The sequence below is a fragment of the Heterocephalus glaber genome, unplaced genomic scaffold (genome assembly GCF_053883595.1).
Source record: "Heterocephalus glaber isolate CG9 unplaced genomic scaffold, H.glaber_assembly_v1.0 deba00001457, whole genome shotgun sequence".
NCBI classification, from domain to species: Eukaryota; Metazoa; Chordata; class Mammalia; order Rodentia; family Bathyergidae; genus Heterocephalus; species Heterocephalus glaber.
Window position 1 is genome coordinate 18,537,935 of NW_028258305.1, and position 16,372 is coordinate 18,554,306.

The window sequence follows — 16,372 nt, forward strand, 5'->3', positions numbered from 1 at the left end:
AGTACATATATTTTATATAGTTACAATTACATTATGAACACAAATTTTTGGGCTGTTTAATAGGATATTGACTGCTTTTTTTGTAAAAGAATATCTAGGTAACAAAATTTATTTTCTGGGAGTTGTGAGATGGAAACTAAGATGCAGAGTGAAGCTAAGCAGAAATATCTCAGCTAGGCCCCCAGGGTGATAGGAGTCAAAGGTATTCACATATCTAAAGAAAAGAAAGCTGGAGCCACACATAAGCAGTACTCCAGAAGTACTGCACCTGGACTTGATTGCTTCTCCACAGTCCGGATTCAGGAGGGGTGTCCTGAGATAAGGGACCAAGACAGCCTAAGCCAATATTAATATACACTTCCTTATATTGAGTGCCCTCTTTATTTAAGATTCTTGTTCACCAAATACCCCTTTGATCAAGACTTAGCTTCCATGTAATTTTGATTGCGGTGGAGAGAAAATAGACCAGTTATGTATAAATGAATGTTCTCATTCCTGTATCAATGAACATTTTCATCCTAAATAAGTATTTTATTGTAATTTGGCATCTCATATCTGTAGAGCTACATGGAAAGAATTTTATGTCCCGTGATAAGTAATTCTCGTTGAGAATTAGTTTATCATTCTTTTTTATACATTGGTCTTCTGGGCAGACCCTGGAATATGGCAACAGTTGCACCCTCAGGAAATACACATTGACCACACTGGGCCGCAGAAACCTTCACTGTGAAAGGTTGTCACTGTGAAAGGTTGATTGGAAATCTGTGGAACTTCTGCAAAATAATAATTGCACCAAAGGCCTGGGGATTTAGCTCAGTGGTTCTGCCGCCTGCCCACAAGTGCACAGACCCAAGTTTGATCCCCCATACCAAAACAAAACAAAACAAAACAAAACAAAAAAATTGCATAGTGATCCTTGACTGGTATTTACAGTTGCCCAACACTGTGTATGATCATTTCACAATTCATATGTTGGTATGAAGGTGTATGTGTATTTGTATGTGCATAGTACATAGCACACAGTGTTTAATATATACATGCATGTGTGCTATTGATGAAAATATTCAAGCAACTCAGCAATAACACAAGTGAATTTTCCCTTCACCACACACATTCTTTAACAAGTTACTGCTTCTTCCATAGGTATCGAGTAAAATAATTGGGTTATGAAAAATTTGCAGGGATTTTTTTTTTAGACATTAATGTATCTAAAATATTTACACATATAAATGATTGCAGACCTACATTTTTACAGAAACAAGAGCATACATCACCATGTTTTGGGTGATGAAAAACTTGCTGAGAGCTTTTCTATGCCATTTGTTGTAGTGACATTATATATTCCTTAGTTTAAAAATATTGGTATTTGCTTAATCATCCCTCTATTGATAAAGACTTTTTAATTTTTAAAAACTTCATACATCTGATCTTTTGCCTATTGGTTATATTCTATAGGAGTCATTCTGACACCTGAAATGAAGGCGTCAATTATAGGATTTTAAATTGTGAAAGAGAATGACAGCTCAGTTTTACTAACTAGTGGTTCAATTTAACATTCATATCTGCAGTATAGCAAGAGCCTTTCTTCCCTAACTCTGCCAATGCTAGATATAAAACTTTTACATTTATATTCTAACATTTAGTTTGTTATGTATCAGTTTAATTCCTCGAGTTCACAGCTAACAGGTGAATTCAAATAAGCTAACAACAAATAATAAGCATAAAACAACAAATAATAATAAGCATAAAACAAAACTAAGATTGTATTTTTTTGTTTTCAAATGAATTTTCTTCAGTTCTTTTTTATAGATACTACATTATTTTTCTTTAAAGACAGAAAATTACAAAGAATTAAAAAACAGACCAACTAACCACTCAGAATCTCTCGAAATCCCTGCTGTTAATATTTTGGGGACTTTAAAACTATTATTTCTTTCTATGATTTTATGAGCATTACTTATTTTGCATTTTACATTATATCATACTCTTGTTGCATCAAACCTAGTAAAAACTAAATTTGAATTTATTAATAGAGGATGAAGTGGACAAATACATTGGTAACTTTGTGGATTTGTTTTCCTACAGTAGAGATGGAATATAATTATGGATAGACAAAATTGACGTTTAACTTAAAAATTATATTAAGCACTATTTTCCAGTTTCTCTAGTCAAAAAGAAACCTTAGTGATCATCTTGCCAATTCCTTTATTTTCTATAAAACAACAAGGAGGCCTATGAATCCATTATTTAGCTAAACTTTCCTGATTTTTTTTCATTGAGTTTATTAGTACATTTTAGGTATACAGTATGATGACATTCATCATTGAGAATTTGTACCTGTACATGATATATCTTGGTTCTTATTTTTTCCCCATTCTCCTGCCCTCCCTTCAACCCCTCCACCCCTCCCTATTTACAAAGACTTTGTTTCCATTTTTTCCTTTACTCATAAACTTGCCTGATTTGTCTTAAGAGCTAAAACATAAAAATCAGTTTTCTGTCACCAGGCAAAAATATTTTCCATCCCAGCACTTTATTTTGTACTCCTCTTTTCCCAGTAATTCAAACTTTTGTCATAATTTAAAACTAGAAATCAAATTAACTTACCGTAAACCTAATCTTCACGTTTCCACTCACCCTGTAAACTAATCTTACAGAAATAGAATAGCCAAGAAAAATGGAATGGTGGGGAAAGCTATAAGGTTATTAACACTATACTAAATTATAAAGTTGATTTCCACTTTTATAACCAAGAGCTATTTTCAACAATTTATGTCCCATTTTCATGCAATTACGTTTACATTTATAATTGGGTACTTGTACCTGTACATGATGTATCTTGGTTCTTATTTTTTCCTCATTCCCTGTGCTCCCTTCACCCCCTCCACCCCTCCCATTTACAAAGACTTTGTTTTCATTTTTTCCTTTTCTCATAATTTTTCCTTTTCCCTTCCTCTCCCACTTCCCCTACCCCTTTGGACCTTTTCTTCCTATTTCAAATTTTCAATTATTCATCTTAATCATTTTAATCCTTATTTACACTTTCCGTTTTCTCATACCGGAGAAACTATTCAGTATTTACACATGTGTCCAATTTATTCCACTTAAGAGTATGGCCTCGGTATGCATCCATTTAGCTATAAATGTCTCTAGTTTCTCATTCTTTATGGCTGAGTAGTACTCCATTTTATTAAAAAAAACCACATCTTATAAACCACCAATCTAAATAAATTCCCAAATACGAATACTATCCACAAATTTTGACAGTTTAAATGTAACAGTTTAAAGTATTGATTTAATTTACTAAAACCTTCAAATTATACACACACACACACATACACACACACATAAAGTTGTCACTATTGATAGAAGGGATGAAATGTGTGAAACAATCAATAGAGGACATATCAATATTTTTGATTCCTAGAAAACCAGGAGTGACCCAGTAATATTCCCAGACTTTTATTTTCTCTTAAAAATTTATTTATCTCAGCCACTGGGAAATTCTCATTTTTTATTGACATAGACATCTGTGGCAACAACTCATTTGTCTTTATCAGTGAACAAGGTTTAATTATTCATTTGATGTGTTCTTTGAAATCCCTACCTTTCTAACTCAATGATAATGAAAGGAGCACTTGGGAACCCTAACATTTAAATTTCACTAAGCTCATGTGTATGTGTTAAATTGGTTTAAACTAATTCAGATGCTGTGATGGCTCTTTTGCCTAGGTGAATATATCATTTGATTCATAGCCATAGTAAAATCATTAATGAGATTTACAATTCAAATCTCTTATCAGAAATATTATAGTTCAGACATTTGTTTGCACATATATAGGCTAAAATACAAGTATCTGAGTTTGACTCAGCAATAAAACTTAATTATCATTTCAAGTAGTTTACACATTTTCAACATATAAAAATAATTGTTTCCATTCCAAGTTAACCTTTATATTGCTTGTCTTTTGTAAAGATTTTCTTAAATATAAGGCAAAATATATAGAAAAAACACTTACTTGATTTAAACTTTTGATTCAGTGAGTGGTATGTGTGTGTGTGTGTGTAAGTGTGAATGGGGCTACATGAAAACTATAGTCTTACTCTATTAAATATAAGAAAAAACTAGTCTAAATATAAAGTTATAGGGATCACATTACTCTAACCATGAGAACAAACACATTCATAAAAACATGTTTGAAGTTTCCTAAAATACTTTGTTCACAGCAGATACTAACAAACTAATAAAACCCAAGAGAGCCAGTCTCTCATCCTTTATGTCATACTTCGGATGGCTGATTGTCTCAGTCATATGACCACAGCTGAGCCCTGGAAGGTGGCTTTTGAGAACAAGGTTTCGCTTTAGCCAATGAGATCTTTTGTCTCAGGAACCCACCCTTTTGAAGTCAAAATTACTTTCTGAATATAGAGAATACACAGTAATATACTATTGTGCCAAGTTTTTCTTTTCTTTCCTTAGCTGCATCAGGATTGTTCTATAAATAAAAGAAAGCTGAAATTATGGGGAAAATACATATTTTAAGTATACTCCACTCTTGTAATACATTTTCATTGTTCATTTGGCTAAATTCTGTGTCTCATAACAATTCCTCTCAATAATATCGATTATACTGCTTCTATGAAGCCTTCTTGTAACAGTTGAAAAACAATAATGTTCCTCCCTCTTTTATCTGAAAAATATAAGTCACTATGTTCACTGGATATAGACCTTTGCATTCCACACAAATACAGTATGTCCTTTTTAAAAACCCACCTTTGGGCTGGGGGTATAGCTCTGGGGTAGAGCTTTTGCCTAGCAATCATGATGCCCTGGTTTGATCCCAGCACCACAAAAAAAAAAAAAAAAAACTCCACCTGTTTTAACTTACTTAGCTGTTTCAGAGGATAGGGATCATCTGTTAATTCATTTCCTAGGTGTTTTATACAGAGTTTTACAAAAACAGTTCTTTAAAGTGCATGTAATGATCAGCCTATTTATGAGAATCATCATTCTCTCTCAATATTACATGTATTTAATTTCCTCAGTGACATTTCTCATATTTTTCTAGATTGGATTTTATGGAACCTGTATGTTATTAACTGAGAGTTTTTATCTAGACACTTGCACAAATCTGAACATTAGAAGTGAATACTTGGTCTCTTTCCCTTTCTGCTGCCTTTCAAAAATCCCAATTATGCTCCCCTTGTTGGAAGGCCAAAATAGCAATGCCTTTGAGTGTTTCTCTCTTGGGAGCTTTTTCTGTTTCTTTCTCTGCAAGCCTAGAGAGGCAAATGTTCTCTTAATGACTTGGCCACCTGGGTTGTTTCTATCAGTGGCTTTTCTGCCCTTCCCACTCTAAAAAACCAGTCCCATTGGACAGTGCTGCTCAAGGAGTGCCCTTCTGTTGGGATTGGGACACTCCTGAGCACAGTATAGGGTCAGCAGGTATGTGCCCCAGTTGGAGTGAGCTTAGGTACTTTATGAGTAACTACAATGTGTCTTCCTCCACAACTCACCCCTTTCTGTCCTCATTTCTGTACACCACCTCTGTCTCCAATCTTTCTCACGTCTATTTGGTGTCTCTGAGGCTCTATGCTAGTGTTGCGGCCCAGCATCAGACCTTTGTTGGTCTGTTTTTCTCATCAGACTCTTCCTCTTCTGCACTGTGATTTAGATCTAAAAAATAAATCTAGAGTAATGTAGTAATGGCCCCATGTGATGTGTATCATATTTGAATCTGTATAAAAGTTGTTCTGGAGGTTGAATATTGGGGAACTTTTGCAATTGGACAACACAAATCTAGGATTTTATTAGGAATGTGCTTTTAACTTTTATTTTTATCTTTTTTTCCATGGACTCCACATTTTTGTGACCCTTTAATATTTCCATGTAGTGAATACTTGATCATTTCACTTAGGTCTTAGGTTCTTGTATATTTATAAATACACAGATTTTTCTCCCAAACATTTGAAGTAAAAACAAACAAACAAAAACTGCATTGATTTATGTACATAATTTGGTTTGGACAGAAGTAAGCAGCTGGTTTTACTTGATTCTTTCACTGAAACATAATACTAAACTCGTATACAGTGGTCATTATAATTCAAACATTAATTTGTTTTACTTAATACACAAAGCATCTTTTTTGAGATAGGTCAAATTATTATGCTCATATTATGGATAAGAAATTCCAAATCACAGAAGTAATCAATATATTATGCATACAGCTAAATGAAGAAGTTAGATTTTGATGTAAATAATCTGTCAAACTGCTGTGTTCAATCAAAACAAGTCAGTTAAAAAAGGGACATGCAGGTTTTCTTGACTTACAAGAAAATCAAGTTACATGGTTACTTGAAAAGAATCACCAAGGAAAGTCTGACTGTTTCAGAGAGTGTCATAGAATGCCAGTTTATTTTTATGTATGTGTTTATTTAATGACTGAGCTGTTAGAGGCTGAGCAACACTATTGGCTGCCTATACTTTGTTTCTCATTCTCAGAGTCAAAAGGGACCACTTTAGATATAGTTTATTTTATTTTGTAAGTTACTTAATTCCATAGATTTCTTAATACAACTTGGAAGTACGAGACATGAGGAATAGCAAGAATAATAAGCAATGTCTACCATCAGGGAGTCACCCTTAAGCAAATGAAACAGACAAAAGATGACAAGGAAAACTCTTTGTATTCTGAAAAATCCTCCATATTCTTTTGTCTTTAAACCAGGTACCATTTCTGTCAACACACTGCGCACGCCCTATACTGCCCCTGGTGAAAGTGAGATTCTGGACCTGGATGATGAGCTGTACCTGGGAGGCCTGCCAGAAAATAAGGCTGGCCTTGTCTTCCCCACTGAGGTGTGGACTGCTCTGCTCAACTATGGCTACGTGGGCTGCATCCGGGATTTATTCATTGATGGCCAGAGCAAAGACATCCGGCAAATGGCTGAAGTTCAAAGTACTGCTGGAGTGAAGCCCTCCTGCTCCAGGGAAACAGCAAAACCGTGCCTTAGCAATCCTTGCAAAAATAATGGCATGTGCAGGGATGGGTGGAACAGATATGTCTGTGATTGTTCTGGAACAGGCTACCTTGGCAGGTCCTGTGAGAGAGGTAGGATTTCAAAACACAGCAGCCAATTCCTTTAGATGAAATGTACATTAAATGCTGACCTCAAACAAGCTGATTATTGAAACATGTTTATTGAAGTAAACTCTGTGAGCTGAATCCTATACCAGGCATGGATTACTGATCAGCCTTTAGTGATTTTCAAAGGGGCTGGTTCTGTGAAGACACAGGTCTTTATGTTTATTACAGGGATAGACATGTGCATCTTCAGTCACATAGGTCATGAGCCTAAGATGTATACAGCAGCAGCTGCTGTCTCTTTTGCCCAATTTTTAACTTCGCGATGGAAGACAGTTTAAAAAAGTCATGCATTAGGCATACTTTTGCTAATACCTGTGACTAATTAATAGCATTTAAGGCAAGCTAAGCTGTAACTTGCAGCTTGCCTGACACTATTAGGTAAGATTTAAGCTAGCCTGGGCATTTTACTTTGTCAGCTTTCCCAAGAAGGAATATTCTCACTGAAAAATTGACTTTAAATCATTTAAATTGTATGAACATTTTCAGAACTCTATCTTAATTTCAAAGGTACCTTGGGCTAGGAACTAACCAACTGTGGAAGACTCATTTACCCATTTATTTTAAGGCAAGCTGTATATGTTGAATCTCTGACCAGGTTCCTTCTTCTCTAGGAGAAGATAAAGCTATATTTTTTTCATGCTTTTCTTAGAAAGATAGCAATAAGGGATAAAGGAAGACTAAAGTGTGACAGCTGTCACTAGCTGATCTGCAGAGTAGGCTAACAGAAGAAATAGCAGAACAAATGGTTCCAAGCATGTCCTTCCATCGACCCAGCCTTTCAGATAAATGCTTTAGTCACTGCCCGTTGTCACTTATTTTCTGCAACAGAACTGAAAATCAATATGAAGAAATATTGATGAGTTGTTCCATTGTCCTCTCATGGTACAAATAGCATTACTCTATTAGATTTTTGGTCTAAAAGTACCTTGCCTCTTATTGTTAAGCCATGCATTTAGTTATTTGCTTTCCTTCATTCTTGAAATAGTTCCATTGATTTACCCTAAAACTTCCTAGAGAAAAGGTATTTTGTAAAACCCCAAATTAAAATGTGATTTTGATTTTTTATGTTAAAAAGTGGATACATCAGCTTATTAATCATATTTCTAAAATTAATAACTATAAATACTAATAATGAATTAATAATAAATAATAGATTAAATAGCCTACCAAAATGCTTCAGTGTCATATAAAGGCTAATACAGCTAGGTCAATAGATGGGCAAGTATTTTATCACATAGACATATTAATTCTCCTTATGATAGTACCTATTGTAACTCCTGAGAGTTGTCATCAGAACTTAGTTCTTTCTATGTAGTTTGGTTTGTATGATTATATTCTTTACAAATGTCCTCTTCCCCATTTCCTTCCTAGTTTTAGTTTGTCTAGTTTGCTTTTGGAAATTTGCCAAAAGAGAGGAAAAAAATGACAAAGCTGGCAAGGTACAATATAGTTAGGCATAATAAGAGATTAGTGGATCTGCATGATTTAAAGTTTTGTTTTAATTTTCATCACTCAGAAAGCTGCCAGTTATTCTGAAGCCTCCTCCTTAAGCACAACTGGAGAAGTGTAACTCAGCTGTCACATGGATTACAAAAGCTTTCAGTTACATATGCATGGTGTACCACCCTGTGGCTATATTCTGCTACTACATATGGCAAAAATAAAAATAGAAATTGCAGAGCTTTCTGAGCCAGAATGAGGGAAAGGGAATAATTTATATATTGCAATAATTAATATTGCCATAATTAGAAGGAGAGGTGGCAAGCATATGCAAATTTTCAAATGATAATTTAATAGCAAACTTCACTGAGAATATATGTTAATACATTTTTATCACATGGACAGCTAGAAATTTCTGTGGGTTTCTTTGTCTTCAGGTTGGATGTTTATTATGGTGAAATGGTCATTTTTGTGTGGTTTTTCCTTGGAACTACACCAGCATATTGTAAGAGTCTTTGTTTTTCAGAATTAATTGCCTCAGATTATGGCGCTTCCTGAGTGTAAGGGAAATATGGAGTGTTTGTCATGATCAGAATCACAAAGTTTGGATTCTGTCCCATTTCCAGCTGTTCCCTAGTTCATCAAATATAAGGTCATGCTTAAACCTCTGAGTTTCCAATTTAAAAGAGAGGGCTTTGCTGCATGTCCTCTCTAGACACGTTATCATCACATAAGGCCGTCAACCTCACAGAATCAAATGAAACTCTTGAAGTGAAAAAATTAAAAGCCAACATTTATAAATTTTCTGTATTGTAATTATTGAACAATATTTTGTCATTTATGGAGATAATTATTCAAAGTAATTTAAAAGTGTGCTAATGTCCTTAGACACTGCCACTGGTGAAGGGTGGTACAGTTATAGGGAATTTTCATCCCACATTAAGGAGTCAAAAGGTTTAGAAGAAAGAACAAAATGTTTATAAATTGAGTCAAATACTATTTTGTTTTATGTGTATTGACTCTATAGGAATAATCTGTATAATAGAAATTATTCTCAGTAATATGTAGAATAAGAGCTTTAGTATAATCAAAGGTCTACTTTATACTTGTTTGTTAAAATTCTAGCAGATGGAGGGACAGATGTCAGAGCAATATAATTTGGCTCCCTGTCTGATTTTCATCGTTGATCACAATATGTGACTGCCTTTCGGCAAAACCAAGACAGGTGTACACTTTAGACCGCAACAAGGAATGATGCAGAAAAGCAAATTTGTCAAACGTAATGACAAAGGAGAAGGAGATATAGGAGACAAAGTTGAAACTGTTCTTCTCCTTCACTGCAAAGTATTGTGCTAGAATTAGCCTTTTATGGGACTCTTTTTATATTCTAAACGATAAAATGATTTTGCTACTGCTAAAGTACACTGCCAAGTAGCATAACCTTCAGGTGTCAAAATGTTGTCTAATGTCCATTTGGCAACTCGAGACTACAACCTTGTGCATTTTGCATTTCTGTCTAATTAAACATTAACTCTAATTATGAAGAATCATTTAGGCTTTCAGTTCTCATTTATCAACAAGTTATTTTCACATTGAGAATTGTTTAAAATGGCACTCGGGGCACTCGAGTTTATTACTTTACTATGTTATTCCATTCGTGCAGCATTTTGGAGAATGTTAATGTCCAGTAATCCTTATTTTTTTTCCCTTCTCTGGACCATATTTCATAATATATTTATGATTGATTGTAAAACAACTATATTTTTAAAATGGTGTCTCCTACCATAGTTTTCAAATTAAGATTCATGACACAGAAGAGTATGAGGATGTTTTAAAAATATGAGTGTTGAATAGTAGAATAGTTGTACAGTTTTATAATAGGAGAAAACTAACAATGTTTTTTGATACCAAAGTAATCAAACAGTTGATAATGGCTTTTTAACTTTTAAATTGAGATATTTGTTACTTTTCATATTGGATTGAATGTAGGGAAACAAAGGGCAAGATCAATCATTTAAAGTCATGCAAAAAACTGTCTTCAAGAATTTACTACAATTTTATAATCATATTTTAATTATTTGTTGAGCAACTACTACTTAGTCACCCACATTGACCTCTGACCTTTCAGTATTGCTGTACTGGGGAAACTTTTCATCTAATTGAAACTTCTTAGCTAATTAGAAAACTCAGTGACATGAAACAGAATCAGAATATTTTAAGATCATATTTTATTTTTCAGTGGCTAGGTCAGATACCTTTCTTGTCTGCCTGTGCAGCCTAATTATCTCCTTCAAAGTAGAATTTAAGATAAATTTTGATCACATAAATTAATGAATTCGGTTCCTTTTGCAGTAAATAAAGCTTTGTATTCTAGTTCAGATAAGGTCTTCCATATACTTTAGTGTCATGTATGATTGATAATTCAGTCAATTTTTACAGTGTTTCTGCTGTGTGCCTGGCCTGCTTGGGACACTGGAGCATTAGCTGTCCATAGAGAAAGGCTATGGGGGACTGGTCTCTGGGTCCAGTGTGACAAAAGACCCGAATGCAGAAAGAGCCAGCCATTTGAAGATCTCTAGATGATACCATAGGACTGCAGACACTTTCATGAGCACATGGGGTGGTATAGGTGAAGCTTGCCAGGTGAGGGGGTGATGCTAGGTGCTGGAGCCAGAGAGAAAGACCAAGGCCAGGATCATTCACAGTGCCATATAGGCCAATTAAAAGGTGTACAGATTTTGTTCTTATTGCAAAACCACAACTCTAGAATATAGTCTTACTAGTGAGGATAGTTGTAACAGTAAAATTAATGCTGTGCCATATAAAAAGCCAAGATAGTAAAAATCCCCTAGTTAATTTTAACTCAAGGTAGTTTTTTCTTAATAAATGGCACTCTGAGGTAGCAGAAGCAGTAAGAGTACAAAACAATTCATACTTGTTTTGCAGTATGGCAGTGCCATATGGTGCGGACTATTCTCTGAAGCGGACTATTCCTTATAGTATTTCGGTGCTCGTTTCTTTATATACTTAACATAATATTAGGCAACTTCCCCACTAGCACAATCCACCTTAGTTGAGTACACTCCCTCACACACCCTCACTCTCACCCCATCTTTCTCCAGGATAACCAAGGTACAGAGTTGGTTGATATTTTCACGATAGCTTGATATTTTTAGGACACTAGGGTTGTGCTTATGGATAATGTTTTACATTAGTCCTTACCTGTAAATGAACCGTGAAATAAAGTTACACTTTGTGTTTTTAAAAAAATTACCTAGTTCAACTAGTGGCTCAGAAGCAGCATCTTTTCTTGTTTGGCAACACACAATTTTTCTTTTTGAACAGCACCTTTGGTAATGTGTTGACCTAATTCCTATGTATTTGTCATATCAGTATTTCTTTTGTTGTGGCTGATTTTAAAGGTAAAGATTGTGAAAAAGTTGTAACAGTAGTTTCTTTTGGCACCGTGATTTTACTGGTAGTACAGGCCTTAGAGACTTCTGGCTGTGCCCTCTTGTTCTACAGAACCAGAGCCAGTGGAAGTTTGACTAATTTCACAGAGCTAGTCAGCAGTGACCTCATGGTTCCTTTTTTTGGTACCGGGGATCAAACTCAGGTCCTGGTGCATGTGCAGCAGGCTGTGAAACCACAGAGCTAAATCCCCGGCCCTGACCTCATGGTTCCTAACTAAACACATGTTACATTGCTGCTGGTATTTCCAACCAGGTTTGCATTTATGATCACCCTTTAATCCAAGCATTCTGGCTGGGAGGCTGATGCAGAAGGATCACAAGGCTGAGTGGAACGCTAAAAAATGAGAACAAAATCTGTAGTCCTTTTAATTGACCAATATGGCACTGTATATGGTCCTGACCTTGGTTTTTCTCTCTGGCAAAATAACTAACTAACTAACTAACTAACTAAATAAATAAATAAATAAAAATAGAAAGGGCTCAGTGCAAAGAGCCTGTATTCAATTCTCAAAGAATGGTGAAGAGAAGAAGGAGAGGAGGGGTAGAAGGAGGAGAAAAAGACTTATCTGCTATTGAGAAAGGAAATGTATGTGTAATACGCTTGCAATCCCACTTGGTTAATTCTACAGATGGAAAGTGTATGGGAACAAACAGGTGCTGCTGCCTCTATTTCATACTTTACAGAGGAACTCACCCGTACCTGGTACTTCTCTTTCCCTTTGAAATATCTTATTTTAAGCAGATGAGCTGATTTTATAGTGTTGTGTTCTAGATAGCCTTTGACAGATTGCCGTTTTCCAAGTGTAATTGCTCTCAATTGACCACGAGCTTAGGAAATGCATTTCCTATCTGCAGAGGCAACGGTGTTGAGCTATGATGGGAGCATGTTTATGAAGATCCAGCTCCCAGTGGTGATGCATACAGAGGCCGAGGACGTGTCCTTGCGGTTCCGGTCTCAGCGCGCCTATGGCATTCTGATGGCCACCACGTCCAGGGACTCCGCGGACACGCTGCGGCTGGAGCTGGACGCGGGCCGCGTGAAACTGACGGTCAACCTAGGTAACCACCTGCCTTCCGCCATTCAGCTGACACCTTGCACTTTCTGTTCAGTTTTGCTTGCAAACATTGATCAAGTAGCCTGTTTGCCGTGCAAAGTTAAAACACTTCATGGTCTTATTTCCATCCTTTAAATTAATTTAGGTTTTTCGGGGGAGGGCATCTTTTTTCTTTTTGTTATGTTTAACATGACTGAACTGTTCTGTGATTTCGACCACTAAAGGTTGTTCAAAGTGAAGCCATAACTACCAGCAAGTTGAGCTGAAAATGTAAATAATGAGGATTAAACTTGCCTCAAATGGAATTTCCTGTTGTATTTGCTCACTTTTCTGATTAGTTATAAGCGATATCTTTGCAGATAAATAAGAATCTGACTAATTTTACTTAGATGATATACATACAAAATTTCAAATTTCAGCCATGCTATCTAGATTAGCAGTTGATTTTACTGTCTCTCATGGGCTTCTCCTTTGAATAGTCACCTTTGTGGTCCTTCATCCTTTCTGTTTTGAAGTACTGTGTGCTATCAAACAGCGATCCACAACCCTTCAATGCCCAAAGTCTGCGACCCTCAGCAAACAGCCACGAGAACACTGAGGACACAGTCTCTTCTACAGAAAGATAATGCTTTCCTGTTTGTGTGCCATTAGGAAGCAGTCACTACAGTAAAACCTCACCAATCTGGATGAATATGGGGGGAGAGTCACGCTGAGTAGAGAAAAAATCTGAATGATAGATTCTTCAAATTTAAGCAGTTTTCTTTTTCCATTACATTCAAAAACACAAACTAATAGCTGAGAAAATCTTGTTAAGGAAAGGGCTCACTAGGCTGATTTTAATTCGTGGATAAGAATCACTCTTATGTATCACCTGGTTTCACACAAATTGTATTCAACTTATAGTGAAGTATTTTAAATCAGTTTTCTTTGTGAACTTGGCATTTCAAAACCTTGTTTTATTTTGAAAGAAAACTTCTCAGGAGATCTCTGTTCATACCAAATGAAGATTTAATATTCTGCCCAATAAGTTTCAATATGACAATTCACTCCAAATAGAAGGAGTAAAAATGAATGAGGTTTTACTGTATTTTGCAAAATACACATAGAAATGAATAAACAGAGGAAGAAAGATAAAATTTGAATCTACATATATTTAGAAGACTAGGAAGATGTGGCAACCCTACCTAGTTTTTCAAATTATGCTGGGCAGAATGGTAACTCACAAAATAAAAATTAACCCATTGGTAGGTTATTGCATGTAATTACATTCAATTAAACACTAGCAAAATTAAGTTAAATAATAAATTGATTTTATTTTTTAAAGCGATTTAACAGCAGTCTCATTTACTGTTCTGTTAGATTTCCCTCTAGTGACAATGATAGGTTACTACAAGCCAGTCAAAATAAATTGCCTAATCATAGTAAAGAGGCTGCTGGTCAAAGTAGAAAACACTGGTAGGAATTTTTTTTTTATCAGCAAAGCATTCTGTAGAAAGAGTTGTGTAGCTGCTGGCCCTTGGCTGCTTGCAACCACTTTTCTGATGCGGTTGACGACACATGACAAACTTAGCTATATGGAAACAGAATCTAGGTTTATATTTTTCATGCTCCCCAAAGGCATTAAAACCAAAGCCAACAAATATATGTATATGTATATATATATATATGTGTATATATATATGTATATATATATGTATATATATATATATCACACTCCACATAGTTCTTCCAAGATGACCACTATCATCACAATCTGTGTTACCCACATCAGACATTCTATTCTTATAGTATTTGCCTTCATAATATAAGAAAGGGAAAATTTCACAACACTTACTGCATAGAGATAACAGTGGTAGCTACAAAGAGAGAAGTAGGCTTGTGTGCCCAGAAAATGACTCTGTAGGATGCATACAGTTGTTTCTTTCCTCCTGCAATTAATAGAAGATGTGGAATCCAGCCAACATCTGGCTGTTACTGTATTGTGTACAGGAAAATGAAATTTAAAAACAAACAGACAAACAAACAAAAAACATTCAAGTGAGATGAGAATACTTTTAAATTGCTCTCCATTTGACCCCTGCAATTCTGAAGAATTTTGTTGGCCTTTGTGGGATCTTAGATTTTAGAGGTCCAAGATGTCTGAGCCTAGCTGAGCTTGCACTACACCCCATTGTGACGGAGCACTTTTTAATTTTGCTGAAAGTGATGATATGTTCTTTCACAAATGGGGAGAAAGTTGCAGCCAGTCTAAGTCAAGCATCTTTGACAGTTAACTACTCTTTATTCACTTAGATTTGTCACCATGTAGCTTTGTTTGAATTGGCCATTTTTTTTAAACATTCTCTTATTGTTTCCAATGGTACAGTTTTATAACAATAAATCTGGGTTCTAGAAGTATGTAAAGAATAATGATATGGAGTGGCCATATTTGCATGTGTCTGTCCCCGGAAGGGTGGACTGTGATTTTATTGGATGTCTGCAGCTATTACCTTGAAGGATAAATTTTCATTTTTCATCTATTCTTCCCCATCTAGATTGTATCAGGATTAACTGTAATTCCAGTAAGTGCCTATTCAAAATTTTTAAAATGTTATTTCTCCATTACAATATAAACTAGTCAAGATAAAGAGAGCAGAGAAATGCGTTTAGAAACTTCATGACCTCACGTTTGAAGTATACCAGTCCATCATCTGGGTTGTAAAAATTCATTTTGAAATCTGTACAACTGAAGACTTTCCCACTGCAATTCCTATTTCTTTGTGGGAAGAGAGGCTCATAAAAAAAGGGGCAAATACTTATACAGACCTTCAGATACTGCAAATGGCGTGTGCACGTATGTATTTTGCCAGATCTTGGCCTCTTATAGTTTGCTCCAAAACCAAATAAGAGACAAAACTATTGGTCTTATTTCCTTCTATTTTTATCACGTAACTCAAATATGGAAAACAAATATTTAAATTTTCTCATGTTAAGAATTACTATAAAATCTTTCTAAACTCAGTCAAAGTTTTATATAGCAAATTATGTTTCTCTACATTATAGGTTTCTAGAAAATTATTGGTCTAAAAAGTTTGTCTTTGATCACTAAGACTATTTACATAATGAATTTTTACATCCTAACCATATATTTGAAAACATGACCAAAACCCTTCAAATCTGTGATATGCATGCCAATTGGTGAGTCTGAAAAGATGCATGGACTGCGTTTTGTTGGAATTTGGATTAGAGATCTGAAAAGATATGAGGACTGTGATTT

The 16,372-nt window shown here is 35.2% G+C and overlaps 1 protein-coding gene across 48 annotated transcripts in view; it reads left to right on the forward strand.

Annotated features, from left to right (window-relative positions):
* Nucleotides 1-16,372, forward strand: part of Nrxn1 (neurexin 1) — a 1,121,547-nt gene that overhangs the window by 515,140 nt on the left and 590,035 nt on the right. For 37 of the 48 annotated variants that reach the window (XM_087216047.1, XM_087216049.1, XM_087216063.1 and 34 more), the window contains 3 exons: nt 6,729-7,112; nt 12,917-13,120; nt 15,651-15,677. In XM_087216047.1, the coding sequence (XP_087072173.1) occupies nt 6,729-7,112; nt 12,917-13,120; nt 15,651-15,677 (615 nt within the window). The remainder of the gene's footprint in view (nt 1-6,728; nt 7,113-12,916; nt 13,121-15,650; nt 15,678-16,372) is intronic. The other 11 variants (XM_087216054.1, XM_087216060.1, XM_021253860.2 and 8 more) reach the window with 1 other exon arrangement.